This window comes from Sander lucioperca, chromosome 2, assembly GCF_008315115.2.
Source record: "Sander lucioperca isolate FBNREF2018 chromosome 2, SLUC_FBN_1.2, whole genome shotgun sequence".
NCBI lineage: Eukaryota > Metazoa > Chordata > Actinopteri > Perciformes > Percidae > Sander > Sander lucioperca.
Window position 1 is genome coordinate 31,449,467 of NC_050174.1, and position 25,497 is coordinate 31,474,963.

Sequence of the window (25,497 nt, forward strand, 5' to 3'; positions counted from 1 at the left end):
AAAATTGGAACCATGTTTTTAGCTGTATGTAGGAGAAGAAGAAGAAGAAGAAGAAGAAGAAGAAGGAAAAGAAAAGAAGAAGAACAGTAATGACAAAATAAAGAGCGAGAGATTGCTTGCAACAAAAACAGTAATAACTCTTTTTTTAAGATTATTTTTTGGGGCTTTTCCGCCTTTAATGGATAGGACAGCTAGGTGAGAAAGAGGGGGAAGACATGCAGGAAATCGTCACAGGTCGGATTCGAACCCTAGACCTCTGCGTCGAGGAATAAACCTCTATGTTTATGTGCGCCTGCTCTACCCATTGACCCCAACCCAGCCACTAAACAGTAATAACTCTTAGTTAAATATTATCCTTCCCGTTCGAGATATATAGCAACACACAAATTTAATGAACGAATCTTGTTTTAAGAATCGGAAACTGGGAAATCGGGTGTTAGAGGAGACTATGAACGCATCGTGAGGCTGGTCAGACTTGCCAGGTGAGTTTCACCGCGGCAAGGATCTCGGATCAGTTTTCTTCCGCTAACTAACCTCAGTTTACCCGGAGTTCATAGTGATGTCTGACCTGAGATCAGTGTGAGAGTGGAGAACAAAGGGAGGGTGACAGACAGTGTTGTTGCTACCTGTTTCACTGAGAAAAAATAGACGGAGAATTGTCAGCAGGTAAGCCAGTGTATATCGAATTATGTTGTGTCATTTTCGCTTTTAATGACAGGGATATTTATTTTAACGTGTAAAACAGACTAACAACATAGGTTGCCTTTGTTGTGTTTCTCAATGTTTTTACTTATTTTATCAATTTGTTACCGGTTTACAATGGAAGTGGCTTAAACGTTACATGCAGGGACGCCTGTTTACCAGTGCTAAAAGTAGGCTACTTTAATGAATTTAATGAATTTTACCAGGCTTTTTACATTTTTAGTAGATGTTTGTACAAGTTGTTTGAACAGTAAACGAAACATACTGGTCAACATTAAATGGAAACGCTAGACGTTGAGGTAGAGGGGCTCAATTAAACACATAAAACAACGCAGAATATTTAGTCCCAGGGACCTATAGGACTTTGTCTGATTATAGGCGACTTCCTAGATTTGTTTTTGGCTTGTGATCCCTCAGTGTAAACGAATGTCTATCTCTAAATCTATAGTGATTTCTCAGAAGACTTCGGCTTCCATAATATGTAACTCCAATTTAATTATCAGTTTCAGTCATGTGATCAGGTAACATAAACATAAACATTCATGTGTTAGACTGACCTACCCACTTCGTATTCAGAAGTCTGCAACCAGGCTAGCCAGAGACATGGGTCAGTTCACCAAAAATGTAATTATATTTTTCATACAATTGAGTACAACAGAATTTCATTTATGTGGCCTTTATGTTAATTAACAATTCATAATCTCCTCAATGTTGCTTCATAATTTAGAAAGGTACAATTCAATACAGGACAGTTTTCTGAGGCGATAATTAATTCTTTCACCTGCAGAGTCAAACCTTTGTCTACACACCCATGGTACACTGTAGAATATTTTAGGAATACTTTGCAGCAACAGCAGTTCATAGTTTTCACGTGATGTCACAGCACTATGAGAACGCCCACCTGGAGGGCAAAAAGAAGCTGCCTGCCCACCATTGTCCGTGATGAGTCAGCTCAACTTTTACCACAGTGTAGCCATACCATATCGTAAATATAGTTGTTGTTCAATTGGACGCACAAACCAAAGAGAGACAAGCCTGGGTTGTGTTTCTACAAAATCACATCTCAGAATGAAAACCCAGAGAGGTACATTGTGGATTTGTACAATTTATACGTGCCGCACTAGTGGACTAACGTTAACGTTACACTGAACTGACCACCAATGCAACCAACAACTGCGGTCAAGCTAACCATATCTCCCATCTCCATGGACAAACCTACGGTGGCCGACAGGGGCAAACGCCCTGCAACTTAAGAAAACACACGCAAATAGACAAAACACAAGCAAATTAAGAAAACAACTTCATTAATTTGACAACACATGCGCAGCATTCAGCAAACGCGCTGCAAATACCACAACACAACCAAATACATAAACGCACTGCAAATAAAAAACGATGCAAAAAGAAAAGCACGCAAACCCTGAAAAAAGAAGCGATGCAAAAAGAAAAACAACTTCATTAATTTGACAACACATGCGCAGCATTCAGCAAACGCACTGCAAATACACACAACACAACCAAATACATAAACGCACTGCAAATACACACAACACAACCAAATAGATAAACGCGCTGCAAATATGAAACGATGCAAAAAGAAAAGCACACAAACCCCGAAAACAAATGCAACAAAAAAACGCAGCATCCAGATTACACAACGGAAGTTCTCCAGACCTCTAGAGGGAGCAGCTAAGTGGAACAGCTGGATTTTCGACCGTTATTAACCAATATTAAATTCATATTATTATTATTATTATTATTATTAATAACATAATATATTATTACTATACAGTCTATGCTCCCGTCTCATGCCCTCCCGGCTGGTGCTGTCCCCGAGCTTCGGCTTTTCAAAATAAAAGCTCGCGTCTGGTCCGCTATGTGTTTGTACTTTGGTGTGTTGGGTGTTTGTGAACTAAACAGTACGGCAATCATGCTAATGAATACAATAACTTTTTCAGCAGATGTCTTACTTACAACACGTTGGAGTTAGCAAAGCAGTTTTGTGTTTATATGTGCGGGCGGGATTTATTCAGTTTGATAAATCCCACGGTAAATTGGCTGGTTTACTAAACAGGGAGGGACTAGAAATCCTGTCTGGTTTTTGTATTTCAAGAGCGAATTGCTCCACAATATGAATACAGATTGATCACTTATTTTGTTGGTAACCGTTGTTGTATAATCACAATATTACACTTGAGGAGGCCTACACTTCAGTAATTTCGGACCTCGAAATTAAACCCTCTCATATGACTTAAACAAACGTCAACGTTAAACGCTGATGCAGTTTTAAATGTTTTATCACCACGAGTTTACAGACGTCTCTGCTGATTGAGTATCACCTGTGACCTGAGCCGAGACACACCCACCAAACGAGAGAAAACAGATCTCAAACATAGATTTAATATTTACAATCTATGCAGTGTCTCTCTCTCTCTCTCTCTCTCTCTCTCTCTCTCTCTCTCCCTCTCTCCCTCTCTCCCCGTGAGGTCGAAAATCCAGCTGTTCCACTTAACTGCTCCCTCTAGAGGCCTGGAGAACTTCCGTTGTGTAATCTGGATGCTGCGTTTTTTTGTTGCATTTGTTTTCTGGGTTTGTGTGCTTTTCTTTTTGCATCGTTTCATATTTGCAGTGCGTTTATGTATTTGGTTGTGTTGTGTGTATTTGCAGTGCGTTTATGTATTTGGTTGTGTTGTGTGCATTTGCAGCGCGTTTGCTGAATGCTGCGCATGTGTTGTCAAATTAATGAAGTTGTTTTTCTTTTTGCATCGCTTCTTTTTTCGGGGTTTGCGTGCTTTTCTTTTTGCATCGTTTCATATTTGCAGTGCGTTTATGTATTTGGTTGTGTTGTGGTATTTGCAGCGCGTTTGCTGAATGCTGCACATTTGTTGTCAAATTAATGAAGTTGTTTTCTTAATTTGCTTGTGTTTTGTCTATTTGCATGTGTTTTCTTAAGTTGCAGGGCGTTTGCCCCTGTCGGCCACCGTACAAACCAGCTCATTTCATTAAATACTTTTACTCTGCTCCCTGGCACATCCCTCTGCTCTGCCGGTCCTGGATTCTACACAATATATATTGCTAATGTTAATATATAGCTAAAGTAGCCAACAGCTCTGGCAGGGACGTAACGTAAGTGTTTATAAAGTGGAAGTAGACAACTTAACGTTTTCAACTAGCTAGTCTCCTTGACATTCCACTTCCGGGATTGCTCCGTTGCCACTGGAAAATCCGCCAGATTTCACCCATTTAGGCCGGATATCCGTTGCCTTGGGCTTCTTTTGTGTTGGCATTTTAAACTCCTGTAGATTTATGAGGACTATGGTTAACCTTTTCTCAGATCTCTGCAAGGTAAATCCAGACAGCTAGCTAGACTATCTGTCCAATTTGAGTTTTCTGTTGCATGACTAAAACAGCTTTTAAACGTACACATGTTCCACCAAAACAAGTTCCTTTCGAGCCTATATTGCAGCGGCAAAGACGATTGTGATTGGTTTAAAGAAATGCCAATACACCAGAGCACGTTTTCCTCCCATCCCCAAATGCTATGTGGAGTAGCCAGAATCTCCAGGGCGCTTTGTAGGAGAGTCTGGCAAAGCAAGACCATCAACTAGCTAGCTAATGCTGTCTGCTTATCAACTCTTTGAACAGATTATAGTAACTTTTACCACGGCTTATTTTAGAAAGGCCAGAAAGAAAACGTGTAGATTATCAAAAAGACATTGGATGACAAATGTTTGTTTCTGACTGCCGATGTTAGATGGCGTAGCTAACATTAGCGCGCTAGCAAGCCATCTTTTCCCCTGAATCGTGTCTGATGGCAGACAGAATTGCATAATAAAATGCAATACAACAGCACATTATATAACATAAACAAAGACACGTTTTCTTCAGCGGCCTTCACAAAGTGAGCAATGGTGAAAGTTACGATAGTCTATCATGTAATGATCGAGGAGTTGATGAGCAGCATGAGCAGCGTAGCTAGGTAGCTAACGCACAGGCTAGTTGAAATAGACTGTGAACATACATAATGATTGAAACCTGCAGTGGGTGCTGTATATGGGTCAAATGTGCCTAAGACTTGCAGTTTGTATATACAGTATAACTTTGTTTTTTCTCTTTTGAGAGGTGATCTAAACAATTGTGGGTTTTAAAAGAGGAAAACTTGACAGGCTTATGTGACAGCTCTATGGAATTCCCAGTTTGTTTGCCCTCCACTCTCTGTGACAGTCACGTGACTGAAAACTATGAATAGGCAGTTTGGGAATGTGTGTCATTGTGGAGGACTGAGTACATTCCAACTGACTGAAGCTACGATGCTAACTGTTTATTGGTTTTAGTCAGGTTTTAGTGGAATCTAGTTTGCCAATTTCACTTTTTCAGAGTTTACAGCCTTGATGGCAGGATGTCTTGGCTATTGTGGTGTTCTATTCATCTTTGAAGATGCAATTTCTTTGTGAAATCCAGAAATTGAATCAGTATGTTTATTCACCTATCTCTTGTGATATCTGTTCATCAGAATCATAAAGTAAGTAACTTAAGTAAGTTAGACTTACAAGGAATTTGCCTTGATGGTTGGTGTATAATTAAACAAACAAACAAACATTTATATGAACATTGATATGTAGATAGTTTTATCCAGGTTTTAATGTTGTTGTTTAAAATGTCAAGTAGAAGTGACAATGTGACATTAACCAAAATGTAATATTTTTTATAACAAATGGATGAAATAAAAGGTAATTGGCAATGAGAACAAAAAGAAAGCCAAACTGTCATAAGACAGAAAAATTGCTGCTGAGATCTCAGCAATGATAGTGGGAAGTACAATGTTTTCATAACCAATAGAAATTATGTCCAAAACCCACGAAAATAAGACCCAAGTTTTAATAATCTGGAATTATCATTTAAAGCCACTGTAGGTACATCTGTTGACTGGATGGTTTTAATCTGCTGTTTTTCTCTCTGTAGCGAGCACAGAGTCCAGGCCCAATGTCTTCAGGAGGAGTTGGTTCTGTCACCAGGTGCGACCGGGTGCGGGAGATCCCACATTATGACCAGGTCCCTGTGGGCTCCTTATGGCAGGACTTTCCTTCGCCCCCGGAGTCCTTGCATGGAACAGTGCCGGCCGTAAGCTTAGACCCCCTTCCCCCTCCCCCTCTACCTAAACAGCCAGCTGTTGGCCCTGAATCCTTTTATCCCCCCAACGATAGTGAGCCAATGGAGGCCAAGAGTGACGTCATGGACATTGAGCCTGTCCACCGCTTCATTCCCGACTCTGTCAAGAACTTCTTCCGTGGCAACAGCGGTAACCGTGGCAGCAAAGGTTGGGCCATAGACCCTCCTGCACCACCTCTATCTGCCCCTTACTTCCCTGCCCCCTCATCCAGTAAGAGCGGCAACCACCACACCACAGCAGGAGTCCCCTGCTCACCCCCCCACTCCGCACCTCCATCTCCGTCCCTTCTAGGGTCCTATCGGGACCCTTATGGCGGCTCTGGGGGCAGCTACACCTCTCAGAAGGAGCAAAACCGGCTGCTGCTGGATGCTGAAGCCTTCGAATCGGCATCTGCAGTGCCCACCAATCTCTCAGCCCTGACCTACCATGAGCGGGTGGAAGAATACCACCAGCGTTATGCCTACTTGAAGTCTTGGGCTGGCCTACTGAGGATCCTGGGCTGTGTGCAGCTGCTGTTGGGAGCTGCTGTGTTCGCATGTGTCTGTGCTTATGTTCATAAGGACAATGAGTGGTTCAATATGTATGGATACTCCCAGCCGCAGCTGTTTGGGGGGCTTGGTGGAGGTGCTGGTGGATATGGATCTGGGGGCAGTTACTACACAGGCCCCAAGACACCTTTTGTCATGGTGGTGGCTGGCCTTGCGTGGATAGTGACTGTTATGCTAGTCGTTGTTGGGATGACCATATACTACAGAGCCATCCTTCTAGACTCTTCTTGGTGGCCGCTTACAGAGTGTTCCATCAACCTGGTCTTAGCGATGCTGTATTTAGCAGCAGGGATAGTATATGTGAGGGACACCATTCGAGGGGGGCTATGCTACATGCCGGTCTTCAATAACGGAATAAATGGTGCATTTTGTCGGACCGAGGCCGGCCAGACAGCAGCCATTGTCTTCCTCTTCATCACCATGGTGCTCTACTTCATTAGTGCAGTAGTGTGTCTGAAGCTGTGGAGGCATGAAGCATCCAGGATGAGGAAGGAGATGCTGGCACATGAGGTCTGACACGCACACACAGAGGGTCTTGCTTTTTAATTGGATTTTCAGTTTTTCACAGATGTTTACTGTCTGCCCAGAATTATACACTTACACGGGCAAAACAATGTTTAAATCCAGTATTTAGTTGCAGCAGAGAAGACCACATTTTTTTATGTATATATGTTTTGGTTTCCCCCCCAGTCCAATTTTATGATCAATTTAATGATTTGTGATCATTTACATTTCTAGACAAAATGTAAAATAGGAGTATATGGGATTTTTACTTATTTTAACTTTGCAAAGTGCCAACATTTAGTTTGACCAACACCATAACACCAAAATGTCTTTTTCTAAACCTAAAAGAAAGCTTGACTTGGAGCACAGGCAGTTCAATGTAGGCCTGTTTCCTGTCTCATCTGCAAGAAGTAAGGGGCCCATTCTGTGGGAATACAATCTCACTAGTCAAGTCAATTTTTATTTATGTAGCGCTGAATCACAACAGACATTACTCCACTTAACATGCAGAACAGTATCAGTGACAATAGCTGTGTGAGGGTGAAGACAGAACGGACCCAAACGCTAGGCTCAGCAGACAAACAAGTTTTATTAAAGGAGAGGGAAGAGGAAGGAGTGGGGAGGCGGACGCCGGGGACAGGAGAAGGGGCTCTGGGGCTGGAGTAGGATGGTGAGGGAATGCTGAGGGAAACGGTAGGGCTAGGATGGTGAGGGAATGCAGAGGGAAGCTGTAGGATTAGGATGGTGAGGGAATGCTGAGGGAGACTGTAGGGCTAGGATGGTGAGGGAGCTAGCGGGGATGCGCGGGGGAACCGGGACCAAGGGGGCCGAAGAGGGGGCACTGGAGTCCGGGGAAGAGGGGAGTCGAGGTGGAGGGTGGCTGGAAGCTGGAACGAAGGCAGGGCAGGAGCAGAGCAGGATGGAGCGGAGAGCCGTGAGAGGGGGACCGAACGGTGAAGCCAGCTGACTGGAGGTACGGGAAGCGAGTGGAGAGAATGACTGCAGAGAGGAGACAAAAAGTTAGTGACAGACAAGGACAGGTAAGTATGTTTTCTTAGAGCGCTTGTGTTAGCGTGTCACCAGAATGACTGAAGCAACGATCAAGCGAAGATGATGAGTGGATCCGGGGTTCATATACTGGCTTGATAGTAGATGGCTGGCAGGTGTGTACAGCGGGAGGGGTGATGGTGGAATGACGAACAGGTGCGTGTAATCAGCTGGCAGGAGCAGGCAGGAGGAGGGGAACAACACAGGAGACACAGAACGAGGCAAAACAAACAGAAACTGACAGTGGGAATAAAATGGGCACTGGGAAACAGAAAATAAAACAAAGACTCACAGCCAGCCGACCCCAACCATAACAAGCTGAAATGTATTCATCTGAAGAAATTAATGTCTTTAAGACTAACTAACACTTTGAACACTGAACATCTAATAAATCCCTCTCCATCTCTTCTTCCCATGAATCTAGATGAAAACAATTGGATCATCAGTCCCTCTGTCTATAGTAAGTATTGAGGATTGCTTTTTAAATGCCAATTAATCAATCAATTTATTTGTGAAATCATATACAGTACAATTTTAGTGAAATTAGGGATGGGCCGTGTAATGACTTTAAGGTATATTGATATATTTTCAAATGAGAATTGGTATTAGATAATATTGATATAAAATGATGTTGCGTTATAATTAATTTCTTCTTTAAAGTTGTGCCTGTGTTTGTATCTTTCTTCTTACACTCTGTGCAACCCAGCCCCCACTCGCTCACAGGCTCTCCTGCAACATGGAGGGAGACACAGCGCCACAATTGCCTACAGTTTGTTATTTGGAAGAGGTTGTGACGAGATCTCGCGATATCAAAACGTGACGATATTGCTGGTCTCGCGATATCCGTACACAAGTGCAGACCAGCAGCCAGCATGACGGAGTCTGGCTTTGACCTTGAAAATAGCATAGAAGATCCCCCCACCTATTCTCCAAAGTTGACTCTGAGTTAACTTTTGCAGAGCGATAGTGGAGTTGCAGTTAGAAAAAAGCTGCCTGTAACACCCAGTGCTAGAACGTTAGATTGTACCTCTCCCTCTCGCTTGGCTTTCTGTCTTTTTTAAATTGAGTCGGAAGGCGACAGCAAAGCCTAACTTTACTTTTAATGATAATAAACAAAGAGAAATGTTCTCCCCTCACCTTAAAATGGTCATATATCAATACTAGAGTTGCTACTTCTTTGTTTACTGCTGCAATGAATGACATGCAGAAGAGGAGAAAAGAGCATATGTCTCCACAAAGAGTGTTTTATGGTTATTCAGCTGCCGTTTTCAACTGTCTTTTCAACGGCAGGAGACAGTTAGTGCCCAAAGGTCTCAAATTCTGCCAGAAAACGTGGACATGCTCATAGTCCTGAAAAAGAACATGACCATGTGTATCATGCTTGAAGAGAAAATTGGTCATTCTCTGTTTGATTATTAAAAGATTGCAGTAACCATTTTAAACCCAACTGTCACACCCCTATTATTTGCACAGCTGTATATTTTGTTAAGCAGGAGAGGAAAACCTTTATTTGTACCAGTGTTTTCACTGGTAACGTGAAAAACATGGTGAAAAACAATAGTTACTGAAAGTAACTTTAACCTCAGTTCTATGAGTAAGCCGTCGAGACAGCGCCTGGATGCTGGCAATAGATGTGACCCATGACCAGATTATCATAGTTCATAAAATGCAGCGCAGTGACAATACAGACATTTCATATACATATGTATGTAACGCCTTCTAAAACAGGCAATGTTCTAGCAGACACGGAATTGCACAGTGTAGATAATCTGAACACATGACTCTGTTTATCAACTGTAGCTGGGTCCAGCCTCCAGGGCCTCTGAGCAGACTCCTCTCCCCACTATTCAGCCAGACAACAACTATGCAGCTGCTCCTCTGATGGCACTTGAGCCAGAGATCCTCAGAGGTCACATACCGGCTGGACACATCCCTAAGCCTGTCGTTATAGCCGACTATGTGGCGTGAGTATTACCTTATTTTCACATTTTCCAAAAATTGAACGAATGAATGAACAAACAAATTAACCTTTCTGGTAGAAAGGTTCTCAAAGTATTCTTGATGGAAAAATCAAGTTCCCTGATTTTGTTGTAGTACCCCATAGTATTCTCCCACTTCACTAAGTCAACAAACTTTACTAAAAAGTGTAATGATGGTTTGGCAACACTTTATTTAAAAGGGGTGTGCATAAGACTGACATGACGCTGTCAAGTCTTTAGAACTGTTCATTGAGAATTATTCGGTAAATTATGACACTTTTAATGGAAAGTTGCCATTGTTTGAGATATTTTTGTCATGACAACCTGACATTAACCTAAACAACATAAACAGTCATAAATATGTCATAGCAGGCCTAATTATCAAACTTAAAGAAACCATTTAGCTTTATGTGTTAACTTTACAGTAAACCGTCATAAGTGGTTGGTTTTCACATTGCCTGCAATGAGTCTATTATAATTATGTCATGAACATTTTCCTTGACGTCAAGTAAAGTAAAACAATTTGGACTTGTCATTAATATGTCATATATGTTATAAGACCAGTTTGATGACAGTGAATACAGTACAGAGGTTATTTTCTGAAATTTGGGGAGATAGCTTAGTAATTAACCGCTAAACAGGCTAAAGCTAGCCTGGGCTCGTTACACAAAGGCACACAGCTGCTAAAGGTTAACCTAGCAGGTGGATAACAAGCTCCTTCCTTTCATGATCCCTCTCTTCCTATCTTTTCTGACGTTCCTGTTGAGGTTCTTTCTGCTAATGCTTATGTTCTGTAGCTGCGTATTCTGAATTGCAGTTACTCAAAATAATCAAAATGAGTTCTGGCTTCCTAGCCTCCTCTGAGACCTAGAACTCCAAATACCCAATCAATTTCCATATTTCCTGTCTATTCAGCCTAACCTAACAGGTACACAGGTCACTTCATGCTTGCTCTTGGGGGAATTACTGGAATTGTTGGGTCTTTGTAAATTATAGTGTGGTCCAGACCTATTGTAAATTGTCTTGAGATAACTCTTATTATGATTTGAATCAATAAATAAAATTGAATTCAATTGAAATTGAAGATATTACAAAAAGCAGCCATCCAAAACCAGGATGCTCCACAAAATTATCCTTCCAGACCAGGAGGCTAACGTACACAAAAGTAACCATCCAAAACAGGACGTTACACCAAAGTAGCCTTCCAAACCTTGTATGCTACACATTACTTTTAATGCCCACAAGCTAATCAGCAAAACCCAATCACATTACCAGCCAAAGTGTTACGGGGAGGTGGAGGAAAGAGGACCCAAACGCAGAGAGAGGTCCTCAGCTGGGCAGGGGCCTGGCGACGGGTCAGCTGGGCCGGAGTCAGGCGGCGGGACAGCTGGACCAGAGTCAGGCGACGGGTCAGCTGGGCTGGAGTCAGGCGACGGGTCAGCTGGGCCGGAGTCAGGTGGCCAGGCAACCGGGGCAGAGGTTGACTGGGGTGCCAACAGGGCACGAGGGGCAGGAGTGGGCCTGACCGCCGACAGGGCACGAGGGGCAGGAGTGGGCCTGACCGCCGACAGGGCACGAGGGGCAGGAGTGGGCCTGATCGCCGACAGGGCACGAGGGGCAGGAGTCGGCCTGACCGCCGACAGGACACGAGGGGCAGGAGTCGGCCTGACCACCATGGGCAAAGTCTCAGGGGGGCAGAACAAAGGCAAAGTCCTAGGGGTGGTCTCAAGGGCGGTCTCAGGGGCGGTCACAGGGGTGCCGGGGACCGGCAAAGTCTCAGGGGCGGTCTCAGGGGCGGCTATAGCCAGTTCAGAGGGGCTGGACACCAGCCAGGATTCAGGGGGGTGGCTAGCCAGCCGGGGACTAGGGAGGCTGCTAGCTAACCTGGGCTCAGGGGGGCTGCTAGCTAGCTTGGATTCAGGGGGGCTGCTAGCCAGCCGGGGATCAGGAAAGCTGCTAGTCAGCTGGGGATCAGGAGAGCTACTAGTCAGCCAGGGATCAAGGATAAAGGACAGCCTTGGGACACTAGGGAACTCGGGAACTCTAGGAAACTCGGGGAAGCTGGGCAGTGCTGGGACACTGGGCAGCTTGGGGACAGTAAGGAGCTCAGGGACACTAGGGAGCTCGGGGACACTAGGAAGCTCGGGGAAGCTGGGCAGTGCTGGGACACTGGGCAACTTGGGGATACTAAGGGGCTCTGGGACATTAGGAAAGCTGCTAGCAAGCCTGGCGTCAGGGGGGTTACTAGGTGGCCAGGATTCAGGGAGGTTGCTAGCTAGCTGGGGCTCTGAGAGGCTGCTAGCCAGCCTAAATTCAGGGGGGCTGCTAGCTAGCCTGGGATCTGGGAGAGTGCTAGCTAGCCTGGACTCAAGGGGGTTGCTAACTAGCCTGGGCTCAGGAAGGCTACTAGCTAGCCGGGGCTCAGAGAGGCTGCTAGCCAGCCGGGGATCAAAAAGGCTGCTAGCAAGCCTGGATTCAGGGGAGCTGCTAGCTAGCAGGGAATCAGGGAAGTTGCTAGCTAGCTGAGGCTCAGGGAGGTTGCTAGCTAGCCAGGGCTCAGGAAGGCTGATAGCTAGCCTGGATTCAGGGGAGATGCTAGCTAGCAGGGAATCAGGGGGGTTGCTAGCTAGCTGGGGCTCAGGGAAGTTGCTAGCTAGCCGGGGCTCAGGAAGGCTGCTAGCTAGCCTGGATTCAGGGGAACTGCTAGCTAGCTGGGGCTCAGGGAGGTTGCTAGCTAGCCGGGGCTCAGGAAGGCTGCTAGCTAGCCTGGATTCAGGGGAGATGCTAGCTAGCAGGGAATCAGGGGGGTTGCTAGCTAGCTGGGGCTCAGGGAAGTTGCTAGCTAGCCGGGGCTCAGGAAGGCTGCTAGCTAGCCTGGATTCAGGGGAGATGCTAGCTAGCAGGGAATCAGGGGGGTTGCTAGCTAGCTGGGGCTCAGGGGGGTTGCTAGCTAGCTGGGGCTCAGGGAGGTTGCTAGCTAGCCGGGGCTCAGGAAGGCTGCTAGCTAGCCTGGATTCAGGGGAGATGCTAGCTAGCAGGGAATCAGGGAAGTTGCTAGCTAGCTGTGGCTCAGGGAGGTTGCTAGCTAGCCGGGGCTCAGGAAGGCTGCTAGCTAGCCTGGATTCAGGGGAGATGCTAGCTAGCAGAGAATCAGGGGGGTTGCTAGCTAGCTGGGGCTCAGGGAGGTTGTTAGCTAGCCGGGGCTCAGGAAGGCTACTAGCTAGCCGGGGCTCAAGAAAGTTGCTAGCTAGCCTGGATTCAGGGGGTTTGCTAGCTAGCCTGGATTTAGGGAGGTTGCTAGCTAGCTGGGGCTCAGGAAGGCTGCTAGCTAGCCTGGATTCAGGGGAGATGCTAGCTGGCAGGGAATCAGGGAAGTTGCTAGCTAGCTTTGGCTCAGGGAGGTTGCTAGCTAGCCGGGGCTCAGGAAGGCTGCTAGCTAGCCTGGATTCAGGGGAGATGCTAGCTAGCAGAGAATCAGAGGGGTTGCTAGCTAGCAGGGACTCAGGGGGATCGCTAGCTAGCCGGGGCTCAGGGACATTGCTAGCCAGCTTGCATTCAGGTGGGCTGCTAGCTAGCCGGGGATTAGGGAGACTACTAACTAACTCGGGGTCAGGAGAACTGCACGCCAGCTCGGGGTCAGGAGAGCTGCACGCCAGCCCGGGGTCAGGAGAGCTGCACGCCAGCCCGGGGTCAGGAGAGCTGCACGCCAGCCCGGAGAGCTGCACGCCAGCCCGGGGTCAGGAGAGCTGCACGCCAGCCCGGGGTCAGGAGAGCTGCACGCCAGCCCGGGGTCAGGAGAGCTGCACGCCAGCCCAGGGTCAGGAGAGCTGCACGTCAGCCCAGGGTCAGGAGAGCTGCACGTCAGCCCAGGAGAGCTGCACGCCAGCCCGGGAGCAGAAGGGTTGCACGTCAGCTCTGGAACAGAAGGGTTGCACGTCAGCTCCGGAACAGAAGGGTTGACAAAACATGCACCGATGGCCACGGTGTTAGCCGACTGGGAAGGAGGCAGGCTGGTGAGTGAGTCACTGGAGGTGGCTCAGGAAAAATAATCTACACTGTAAAAAAAAAAAGTTATTTGACTGGAATTCACTGTATAATTTTACGGAGTTTTTTCCGTTTTTTCTACATTAAGTGTTAATGCCAGAAAATACAGAAAAATACTTTTATTTTAAAAAAACCCCATTAAATTAAGGTTTTAGTCTGTAAATTGATATAATGAATAATATAGTTGTTTAACAGGATAATTCCATTGCTTAACGGTCCTTGAAAGTTAAATTACATTGAATTTTATGTAAAAAGACAAAAAAAACCCTAATTTTACGGTGTGTAAAATGAGGCCTCTTTCTGTTTTTTACTGTTAAACCTTAAATTTAATGTAAAGAAACGTTAAAAAACAATCGTGAAAAACGATAAAAAGTCTGGCAGCAAAAGTTGCCAAACACTTACCGTGAAATGACAGTAAAAGACCTTATGTTATTCTACAAAGAATTTCTTTTTAAAATACAGATATCTACTGTACATTTTCTGTATTTTCACAGTCCAACTACTGTAGATTTAAAAAGAATTGTAATCAAAAAACATATTTAGAATGTTAAACAAATGTATAAATCTGTACAAACACTGAAAAATATTGCAAAATACCTTAAAATTACATAATTTAAATGAAAACTGCTGTTTTCGTACGGTTTTTTTTGGTAAATTCACAAGATTATTCAATCCATCCACAAGAACTCCCTGTTAAAGTACAGATTCCTGGATGTAAAACACATAAGAATTATGTAAAATGACTTTCAAATACCCTCCTTTAGGCGTTTATTTTATGATTATCCAATCAATTTACAGTAAATTCCTGTTTAATACTGGTTTTTCTACTGTACAAAAACAATATGTGATAATAACTTGCAGAACCATTATTTTATAGTCATTACTTTATATAAACGTTCAATCAACTCTTCATTATGTCTACAGGCTTTTCCCCATAAATGTATAAGGGTTTACTTTATATAAATAATATTGTATAGTGTTAAAAGAAACTATATACTGTACTTTAATCGTTAATATATCAGGTTTACTTCATACAAACAATACTTTATAGTGAAAAGCAACTATTCAATATATCTACAGACTTATCCCATTAATGTACTGTGTGTTTACTTTGTAAAATATTTGACAATATTTACAATTAACTATCCAATATATGCATCAGAGACTCTTCAGAGGTAAATATTGGTATAATATAGGGGTCCATTTTAGCTTATTCAATGTGGTCTCATACTGTGTGTTAGTGTTTAATCGCTGTCAAACTTCATCCTGGCCAGTGTCTCTTAATGCAAGTCTACTAAATTCTAGCAATAGAGTAGGACTTGTATTTAGCTTTGCAGTTATTTGAAGAGGGGTTAACAGAGGTACTGAGACAGGTAGGACCAGCCATACCCGTTTAATGCATTGAATGAGGCTGACATGAACCCTCACTGCATGGCCTCAACAACTCCACAGCAAAAACCCACAAGCAATTGTTCTCAATTATAGTTGGATCAATGTAATTATATTAGAAACTACACTACTGTAATATTTTGCAAGCATATTTATGGTAATACGAACAGTAAAACAACTTGGCAGCACACAAGCTTAAAAGCTATAGGACTACTGCACCAATCACCTGGTGACAAAGATGCTGTATTTAGATCTGTCTTTGTAAAAATAACATTCTTTCACCTAAATATTTGTGGAAACAAGCCATAGCTTCAGTTATGGGAATGCATAAGAGACAGAGTCACCTAAACTACAGGCCTTGGATGTACATGATGTCTATTTAGTCCAAGTCTGTGATATGCTCATCACTATATAATCATGTTTTGGTCTGGTGATTAGTTGACAAAAGAATCGTGCAGCCACAGTTCACATCACATAGGCCCAACCCTATAGGCCTACAGGATGACGATACAGTACACAGAGAGCCAGGCAGCCTGCAGCCTGGGTAAGCCTACATCTTCACCATCCTATATTTTAGGGGGCATCTGATGTTCTTGCCTCATTTCACTTCCGTGGAAGTATTTCAGATTCATGGCCCAACATCTTTTTCCATTGACTGCTTACTTTGCTGATGTCTGCGGTGATGTCTCATACTGTGTCCACTCTGGCTTTTGATGTTTGTTCCTGTCTATGTCATGCAAACAGCTCAGAGCATGAGCTTCCCTCTTATGTGGGGTAGAATGAACATGCATGTCCGGTACCTTAAATGCCTCACCAAGACCTCGGTGATCTGACCACCCTTGCCTCTGAAATTACACTACAATTTCCACTGATTTGCAATGGTTACACAGGCATTGATGCACATATTGGGCAATGTGTGTTTCATTAAGGTGTAACATTAATAAGTTAAATGGATTGCCTGTGCCACAGCTAATCTACACTTTTATAAGGGGTGAAAATCAATATTAATGCACACCAGTACCTCAAATACAGTATGTACCTGCTTGCCTAACTTGCACACCACCTAACCTAACTTGTTCCGCTAGTTCCAACCCTCATACAGTTCAATTCACCCTGCGTTGATAGGAAAGTGTGTCCCCTCCAATGAAAGTCATGCCTACCGACAAACAGTATGGACATCTGCAACATTATGCTTATTTGAGAAATTATCTGTGATTTCATTTCAAAAACTGAAGGAGTAGCTTTTCATAAAGGCTGTTAATCCACTTTAAAGGAGTCTTTCAATACAAACTAGGGTATGTGCTTCAGGAAAGTGCGCGCAGATTCAAATAATTGAATGTTGCACAATCATTGGATGAATCATGCCGGGCAGAGACGATCTTGACCAATGATATTGTTTACTTCATGGGGGGCTGTGCTAACGTCAAACTCATCGAAAGTCTGTAGATATACCAGATAGTTGCTTTTAAGTTACTATAAAACAATGTTTATATAAAGTAACCTCATATATTAATAGTAAAGGTATGTAGATATATTGGAGAGTTGCTTCTAAATTACTATAAAACTATGTTTATATAAAGTAAACCCCGTACAATAATGGTAAAAGTATATATATATATATATATATATATATATATATATATATATATATATATATATATATATATATTGGATAGTTGTTTGTAATTACTATAAAGAACAGTTATTAAAGTAAGCCCCATACAATAATGAGTACAGTCTGTAGATATATTGGATAGTTGCTTGTTATTACGGACAAATAATGTTTATATAAAGTGAACACCCATACAATAATGGTAAAACTATGTGTATATATTGGATATTTGCTTGTATATAAAGTAAACCTCGTATATTAATGGTAAAGGTATGTAAATATATTGGAGAGTTGCCTTTTATAACTATAAATGAATTTATTTAAAGTAAACATACATTAATGGTAAAAGTATGTAGATATATTGGAGAGTTGCTTGTAAATACTCTCAATATTGTTATAAAGTAATGACTATTATTACAATGTTTCTGGAAGGTATTATCCCATTATCTTCTCTTTTTTGTACAGTAAAAAAACCAGTATTAAACAGGAATTTACCGTAAATAGATTGGATAATCATAAAAAAATGCCTAAAGGAGGGTATTTGAAAGTCATTTTACGTAATTTTTATGTGTTTTACATCCAGGAATCTGTACTTTAACAGGGAGTTCTTGTGGATGGATTGAATAATCTGTGAATTTACCAAAGAAAACCGTATGAAAACAGCAGTTTTCATTTAAATTATGTAATTTTAAGGTATTTCTGCAATATTTCTTAGTTTTGATAAAGATTTATACAGTTGTTTAACATTCTAGAAATGTTTTATAGCAAGAATTTGTTTTAATTCTACAATAGTTAGACTGTAAAAATACAGAAAATATTTACAGGAAATTTCTGTATTTAAAAAAAAATTTTTCTGTAAAATAATGTAAGGTTTTTACTGTAATTTGACGGTAAGTGTTGGCAACTTTGCTGCCAGACTTTTTACCGTTTTTTTACGATTTTTTTTTTTACAGTGTAGCCAGTGCTTAAAATCCTCCAGCTGGGGAACAAAGTGACTCACCCATGGCCCTCTGACAACCACTGCTGCTGAATGTCAAGCTTCTTCAGGAGGGGAGGGTGCCGGTCAGGCTCAGTGCAAAGCAGACACTGCACAGTCCAGCCAAACTCCAGCACCTTCTTCTTAAAAAAAACCTTCTCCGCTGGGTCCATGCTGGTCAGATCGTTCTGTTACGGGGAGGCGGAGGAAAGAGGACCCAAACGCAGAGAGAGGCAGGCAGGCAGGCAGGCGATGGTTAAACACAGGTTTAATGAACAAAAAATGAGGAGAGCAAACAACGAAGGAAGTCCTGAAGGCACAGGCAAAAAGGTCCAAAATACAAAAAAACCAGAATAGGGAATCCAAAGACAAGGGCACAGGCTACGACACGCTGACAGGACAGGAACACAAACAGATACAAAACGATCTGACAAGAGACAAAAGGAACACAGGGGTTAAATACATGAGGTAATGAACAAATGAGGGACAGGTGACACGACAGGTGAAACACATCAGGGCAGGGCAGGACAATCAACAAAGGCGGGAACAAAAAGGTAAAACTAGACATGACGGGACAGAAAACAGACTATCAAAATAAAACAGGAAACAGGAACCACTAACAAAAACCTGAAATCAACTAAACACAGTAACTAGAAAACACAGAACACAGAACACAGGAATTAACCAAAAAATACACTATAAACCAGGAGATAACTAAACAGAAATATACAGAATATACAAACACAGGAAACATGCACAAATAAACAATAAAGACAACAGAAATGAACAAACTGGAACAGAAATATCCCTAAACCGTGACACAAAGTCTAACATCAAAGCTAGCTGAACACAAGCTGACTCATCATTTCAAACAAAACCTTAACAGTAGGCTACACCAGTGCCAAACCACGATGCTATGGCTACAAAACGCCTGACTTAACAAAAACCTGAATAACACACACGGACATTCATCTCCCAGACGTAAGGTTAAGTTCCCAATTGCTTACAACGGAGAACTAATATGTTGGATGATAGCCAACAATTTTTACAAATAGGGCTGCACAATTACTTGAGAATAATGATACAACAATTATCATTCCTTCCAATATTGTCAATCATATCACAATATCGGTCAAAATAATAACAATTAGATATTGTCCTCATATCGTGTAGCCCTAGTTACAAAGAGAGCTAATATGCCAGACAAGCCATCCAATTTTTACAAATGGGCTAAAGCTAATTTGGGCTTGTTACACAATAGCACACAGCTGCTGAAAGTTAACCTAGCCGGTAACATTAATCCCACGCTCAACGTCGTGCCGGAAAACAGGGTTAGTAAACAGTAGATACAGCATGAAGGCTAGTGACAATTATGGTGGTTGCTTCTTCTTATATGCGTAACTCATTCAGTCTCTCTTTCATACTTGAGCCGACTAATTTGTAACGATGCCTGAGCGCTGCTTGGTCGGAATTTGTGGCCGAGATTAAGTTAAAGGTGAACTATTATATAGCATTTTCAGGTTCATACTTGCATCTTGTGTTTGTACTAGAACATGTTTACATGCTTTAATGTTCAAAAAACACTTTATCTTTCTCATACTGCCCATGGCTGCTGCTCCTGTATTCCCCCTCTTTCTGAGACGCTCTGTTGGAGCGCCTGTCTCTTTAAGCCCCCCTTCCAAAAATGCCCACTCTGCTCTGATTGGCCATAGTGTTTCCACATCTCGGAGACTCCTGGAATCTCTGCTCCGCAGCCTCCCCTGTTGTTTCAGTCGTTGCAGCTGGAGAATGACTGCAACGGAGTATATAGCAGGACTTTGTCCCCTGAAAAAACACCAATAAAGGCTTCTAAACCAAATACTACACAACCGGACATGTCCCAGAAGTAATGTGACCCGAAATTGGGAAGAAATGACCAACATTGCCCGCCAAGATTACAGCTATCTGGTGTAAGCATGCCCATAACCCTTAATAGTTAGCAGTAGGCTAATGTTAGATTGTAATGTAATGGAGCAGCACTTTCTAATGTCAAAAATCGCAGATAAAGGCTTCTGAACCAAATACTACCCAATTGGACATGTTTCAGCAGTAATTCGGCTCGAAATTAGGGAGAAATTAACAACATTTGCAACCAACATTACAGGTTTCCCTGGCGTTAGCACGCAGCTACTATAGTTAGCAGTGGACACTGATAGAATATGGCAGCACTTTCTACAGTCAAAAATCACAGACAAATGCTTTTAAACCAAATACTACATAACCGAAAATGATTCAGGAGTAATGTGACCCCGGAATTTAACAACATTGCCAGCCAAGAATACATATTTTACTGCCGTTAGCATGCAGCTGCATGCGACAATGTTAGCAGTGTTACTAACAATGTTAGTCTCCCATCACTTACATTGGAAGCACATTATTAAGGAATATCTTAATGTCCAGTATGAACAGGAGGAATGATTACAGCAAGCAAAGATTGTTTCAATATATATAAATGGACACCAGATTTTTGTTTGTTTTAACAGAAATTGTGAGTCTATCCCTTATTAAGGAAACAAGTATATGGTCTATGGTGGTAAGCTGGCCTGTAGTTGTGTAAGATGTTTTTTTTTTTTTTTTCAGTTGATGTTGTTGTCTTTAAGAACTGCTGCTAGGAAACTGAGACACATTTTCACATTCAGCTGTGGTTTAAATGTAGCCAGCGGCCCAAGAAAATGTGTTGTGTTGTCCTGTCCCGTTTCCACAGAAAGTACCCCAGCATCAGCTCAGAGGAGGAGAGGGACCAGTACAAGGCTGTGTTTAATGACCAGCACGCTGAATACAAGGAGCTACACGCTGAGGTTCAGGCAATGGCCAAGAAGTTTGAAGAGATGGATGAGATAATGCAGAACCTTCCGTCCCGGCCTTCCAGCCAAATGGTACAACACACACACACACACACACACATAAACACACTTGAATATACACGGTGTAACTATGGCCAGTAACATTTACATTTTGTTTCAGGAGAAGGAGCGGATCAGTAGTATATTAATGGAATATCAGAGGAAGAAAGCTGTAAGTATACATTTTTAAATGTAATTCATGATCCATCCACTGTCACTCACTGAGTGGCTGTTTCTGTGCCAGAGAGTCCAAGCTCTCTCTCTATCAACTTGACAGTTGAATGGCTAGCTGAAGTTAGGGGCCATCTAAAAAAAAAACTTTTCAGATTTTCTAATTGCTTTCTAATTGTTTTTCACACCCCAAACAAACTTTATATTCATTTGGAAAACCTCCCTTTGCATGCACAAACCAATTATTGTGGCTTTTTTGGTCAAAAGCTTTCTCTCTTTTTTCTTTAGCAGAGACACTTTACCAATTTATATTTAGGCTTAGTTTTCCTTTTTCTTTTTTTGGAGGCGGGGTTAAAATACACATAATTCTTTATTATTTGATTGATTGTAAAATAGTTTTATTTTGTATACTGTATGAGCTGCTACACTCATACATGGTATAAATGTCAGTAGAAAAATACCCAAAACAAAAAATACTTTGTGTTACAACCCTAGTATACTGTATAGTATAATGTAAAGGTTGGGCACACATAGGCAGGATTTGTTGGAAAATTAGTATTTTTTATATATATATATCAATATATATATATATATATATTTATTTATTTATTATTATCAGTTATGAAAATGTTCAACTATACCTTGGTATAATTAGACAAATGTGAAATGGTGGAGAAAGCCATTACTGTCCATCTCATGTCAGTATTAATACCAATTCTACCTTTTCGAAAAATGAAACCCAACTTTCCCATGAATCCTTTTGCTTCTTGTGCCTTGCCATATATAAATATAAATATATATATATATATATTTTTTAGAAAGTCATGATATTATGTACAATGTTTCCCTCTAACATCATCGAGAACGTTGGAGCTTGTTAGGTTATTCCATCTCAGTGGCATCAGCCAAAACCAGGTTACAGTACTTTAGTGTTAAAATTAAGAAAGGGATTCTCAATGATGTTTTCATGACCATTGAATCACACTTTAAAAATGTAACAATGTTGTCATCAGCCTGCATTTGGTTGTTTATTCCTGTTGTGCATTATAAGAAGGGGAAGTAGAATTGAACACAGTTGAGATAATCTGCAGGTTTGATGAACTCATGTCCTTCAGTACATTAGAATGGTGTGGAGTTTTAACTATGATTAAACCAGATGTTGTACCTCACTAGCTTTATTAAATACTCACTATAGCAAATAACTTAGAGGCAGAAGTGAATACAATAAGCTAGAGAAATGTATGTTAGACATTGTTTGTAGGAGCACTTTACAAATTCCACATATCAGGATCTGTTTACTTGTAATGAAGAGTAGTACTTAGCCTGTGAAAGCAGTTACAGTTGTCAATGGCTTTGTAAAGTCTGAAATATTAACCCTGGTGATATCATGGGCTGTGGAGCCTAAAAGAAAGCATGGGGATTAGAGATGCTATCAAGTTGAATTATGTAATTTGGAGGATCCAAGGTTTTGGGGCCTCAAAAAATCCCATTCCATTTTTAAATGTACTTTTTCTTATCCGTCTCTCAATTCCCCCAACTTTATGGGTGTAATACTAAATCATTGGAATGTCCCATTTTAATTAGTACAAACAGTACATTTTATGTTTGACATGTGACTTAGATATGTCACCAACATTACCCAAAATGTCCTGGTTTGTTGTTGCTTGTCTGGTTTACTAAAAACTAAAGAAGTAAACACTTACTGAAATATGCTGGGTAGTATGTGTTACTCTATTCCCCATGCAGTAACCCACCAGTAAAATTCCTTGATATTCTCTTGACTATCATGGAGACTGTCTCTGATATATAAGAATTGAATCCTGACTGTTTGCTGTCCTGGCTCCTAAATGCTGGAACAAGCTCCCCATTGACATCAGGACAGCTGAAAGTCTACACATCTTCCGCCACAGGCTAAAAACACATCTCTTCTGACTGCACCTTAGCTAAGAAGATGATGGCTACAAAAAAACAATTACGATTTGCACCTTTTGCACTTACATGTTGAAGTTGTAATTTGGCTTATTTGAAGCTAATGTACTTGTTCTTGATTCTTGCTGTTCGAAGTTTGTACCTTCATGGTTGAATGTGACTTCCAATAAGGAAGTCGCTTTGGATAAAAGCGTCAGTTAAATGAATGTAATGTAATCATTAGGAAAGAAAACAAAACATTTTAATTTTTTTCTGTTTTTCTTGCCAGGACCCAACGTATTTGGAAAAAAGGGAAAGATGTGAGTACCTAAAGAACAAGCTCTCTCATATCAAACAGAAGATTCAGGAGTACAACAAAGTGTAACTTGAACTGGAATGATAGCAAAGCCACTGCAGTGAAACACTTTCATAACTCACCTGGAATTCATATGGAGTCTGCAACAGTTTAAGAAAAAAAAGAGTAGTGGGACTGAGCTGGGAACTGAACTGTATGTTTCTCCCTACCAGGCAAAAACTGCCCTCATAGATGGTATACCCACAATTGCTGATTGTATATATACCATTATCACATTAAAACAGGTGGACCTGCCATCACTGCTGTTAGTAATATCATCATGACAAACAGAATATCATTTTCACAGGTCAACACATCATCAGTGGAAATCAGTAGAAATGTTCTTATACAGAGTAAGACAAAGCAAAAGTAAGCTTAGTCAAAAAGGTGTTCATTATATATACATATAACCCCTGATGCAAATCACATTTTAAAGGAACATTTTGGGAAATATGGTTTGTTTTGCTGTTTTACCTGGAGATAGCAAGATGAATATCAGTTCCATCACTGTGTGTCCAGTCTGCTATGTGTTTAGCCTAGCTTAGCAATGAAGACTGGAAGCAGAGGGAAACTGCTAGACTAGCTCCATCAGAAGAGACATTTTTAATACACCTCTTTGATGCTTGTGTTTGCTGTCAGCTGCTAGGAAAGAAACCATAATTAATCATACAAGAAATTAAATTATATTTTGGGTAAGATTACAATCAAGCACATTTTGTAAAATGGATGACTGTTCCTTTAACACCAGGTGTAAATGGGGTCTCAAAACTGGCTAGCTAGACACTACCTGATTAAGGAAGCTGATGTAAACAACGCTGACTCAATGTTAATGAAGGCTATAATATTAGAGTAATAGCACTGCTGTAAACCGAGGTGTCAGCAGAAGTCCATTGTGGTTAGTTTGAGTTTATTTTAGGATATATTTGTATGTACTGCATGTGTCAGACTGTGGAGGTTTAGCGGCTTGCCATAATGCTCACTGTATGCTGTGAGAAATTTGCTTTTACATTGCATTTCTTTTGTCCAGTAGTCTTCTCTCAAACTGTGAGTGTATGTACTAAAAGTTTGAATGTATAACTGTCTATGACTCTGTTACTGAAATCACAATAGGGAATATAACAGATGGGTCTTTTTTAAAATTAGTTTTAGTCACTCCTTTTGTAAATTATTATTTTTACATTGATACATTGTAAATTCTTCTTTTTACAATTGATACATTGTGATGCATACATATATTGTGCTAAGGCTATGAGAATCATTAAAGATCCCTCCCAGACAAGTCCAGTCTAGGGTCTAGTCCACAAGTTGAAGGAGCTGATGGGATTACATTTCACTGGAATTGTACCTCGTACGATTTCATGTGAATAAAAACTCATTATGTTTGATATGTTTATATTATTGTTTTGTATCATATTTTGTAATTTGTTTTATGCCAATGAAGCGCCTTTCTATATACTTGTATTTTTCCTTTTTTATTTAACCATGAAGCTAATGCCCTATTTGAGTGACTTCTTTTACACCTGCCATTCACTGTTTGAGTCCAACAGTTACAAAAATTATAAAGGCAACAATTGTTTTTCTGGAAAACCAATGTTCGGAGTCTTGCTTTATTAAAAAATAATGGTCCAAATTTTTTTCTCTATTAAAATGGTGAGGCGAAATATTGTTAAGTTAATCACAATGATTACAACCACAGCGCAAAATGGACAGCAAGTATATATATATATATATATATTTTTTTTTTTTTTTTTTTTTTTTTTTTGAATTATTATTATTAGCAGTGGTGGTAAGTGATAGTGCATATGCATCCATCAGTAAGCGTCCAGGAGGCTTTCATACGACTGAAGAGGTGTGGCTCACCTCTCTAAAATTCAGGGACACTGAATATCCTTTCAGTCTAGAATGACTGGGATGAACTGGACTGCATGCACAACTCCATTTCTAGCTCCATGTCAATTAACCTCTGTCACCTTCCTAAAATGGCTACATACTTGGCTAACACAGCCTGTAGGACTGGTTTTCTAAAGCTGAGGCGTATTTTTTTTTTTAAACTGTTGCAGGTTTTGCAACACTGGAGGCCTTTTTCTTGTTGATTCTCCTCAGGAAGAATGGATTAGCATGACAGCCTTTCTGCCTCATATATATTAAATTTTAATGAATGAGTAAGTAACACCTCTGTAGCATTTGTCAAAAAAAGAAGCCTTTACTAA

At 41.3% G+C, this 25,497-nt stretch overlaps 1 protein-coding gene across 3 annotated transcripts; it reads left to right on the forward strand.

Moving 5' to 3' along the window:
- The first annotated feature begins 251 nt into the window (after positions 1 to 251).
- On the forward strand, positions 252 to 24,869 carry marveld2b (MARVEL domain containing 2b). 3 transcript variants are annotated; one of them, XM_035996362.1, is made up of 7 exons: positions 252 to 666; positions 5,616 to 6,930; positions 8,396 to 8,431; positions 9,772 to 9,935; positions 20,715 to 20,886; positions 20,975 to 21,025; positions 23,222 to 24,869. In XM_035996362.1, exons 2-7 carry the CDS (start codon positions 5,686 to 5,688, stop codon positions 23,315 to 23,317), a joined length of 1,764 nt encoding a protein of 587 aa, XP_035852255.1. In that variant the 5' UTR covers positions 252 to 666; positions 5,616 to 5,685; the 3' UTR covers positions 23,318 to 24,869. The 3 variants fall into 3 exon arrangements, with proteins under 3 accessions (XP_035852255.1, XP_031156770.1, XP_031156769.1); XM_031300910.2 differs by having other exon boundaries at positions 5,665 to 6,930; XM_031300909.2 differs by having other exon boundaries at positions 5,674 to 6,930.
- Positions 24,870 to 25,497: the final 628 nt, after the last annotated feature.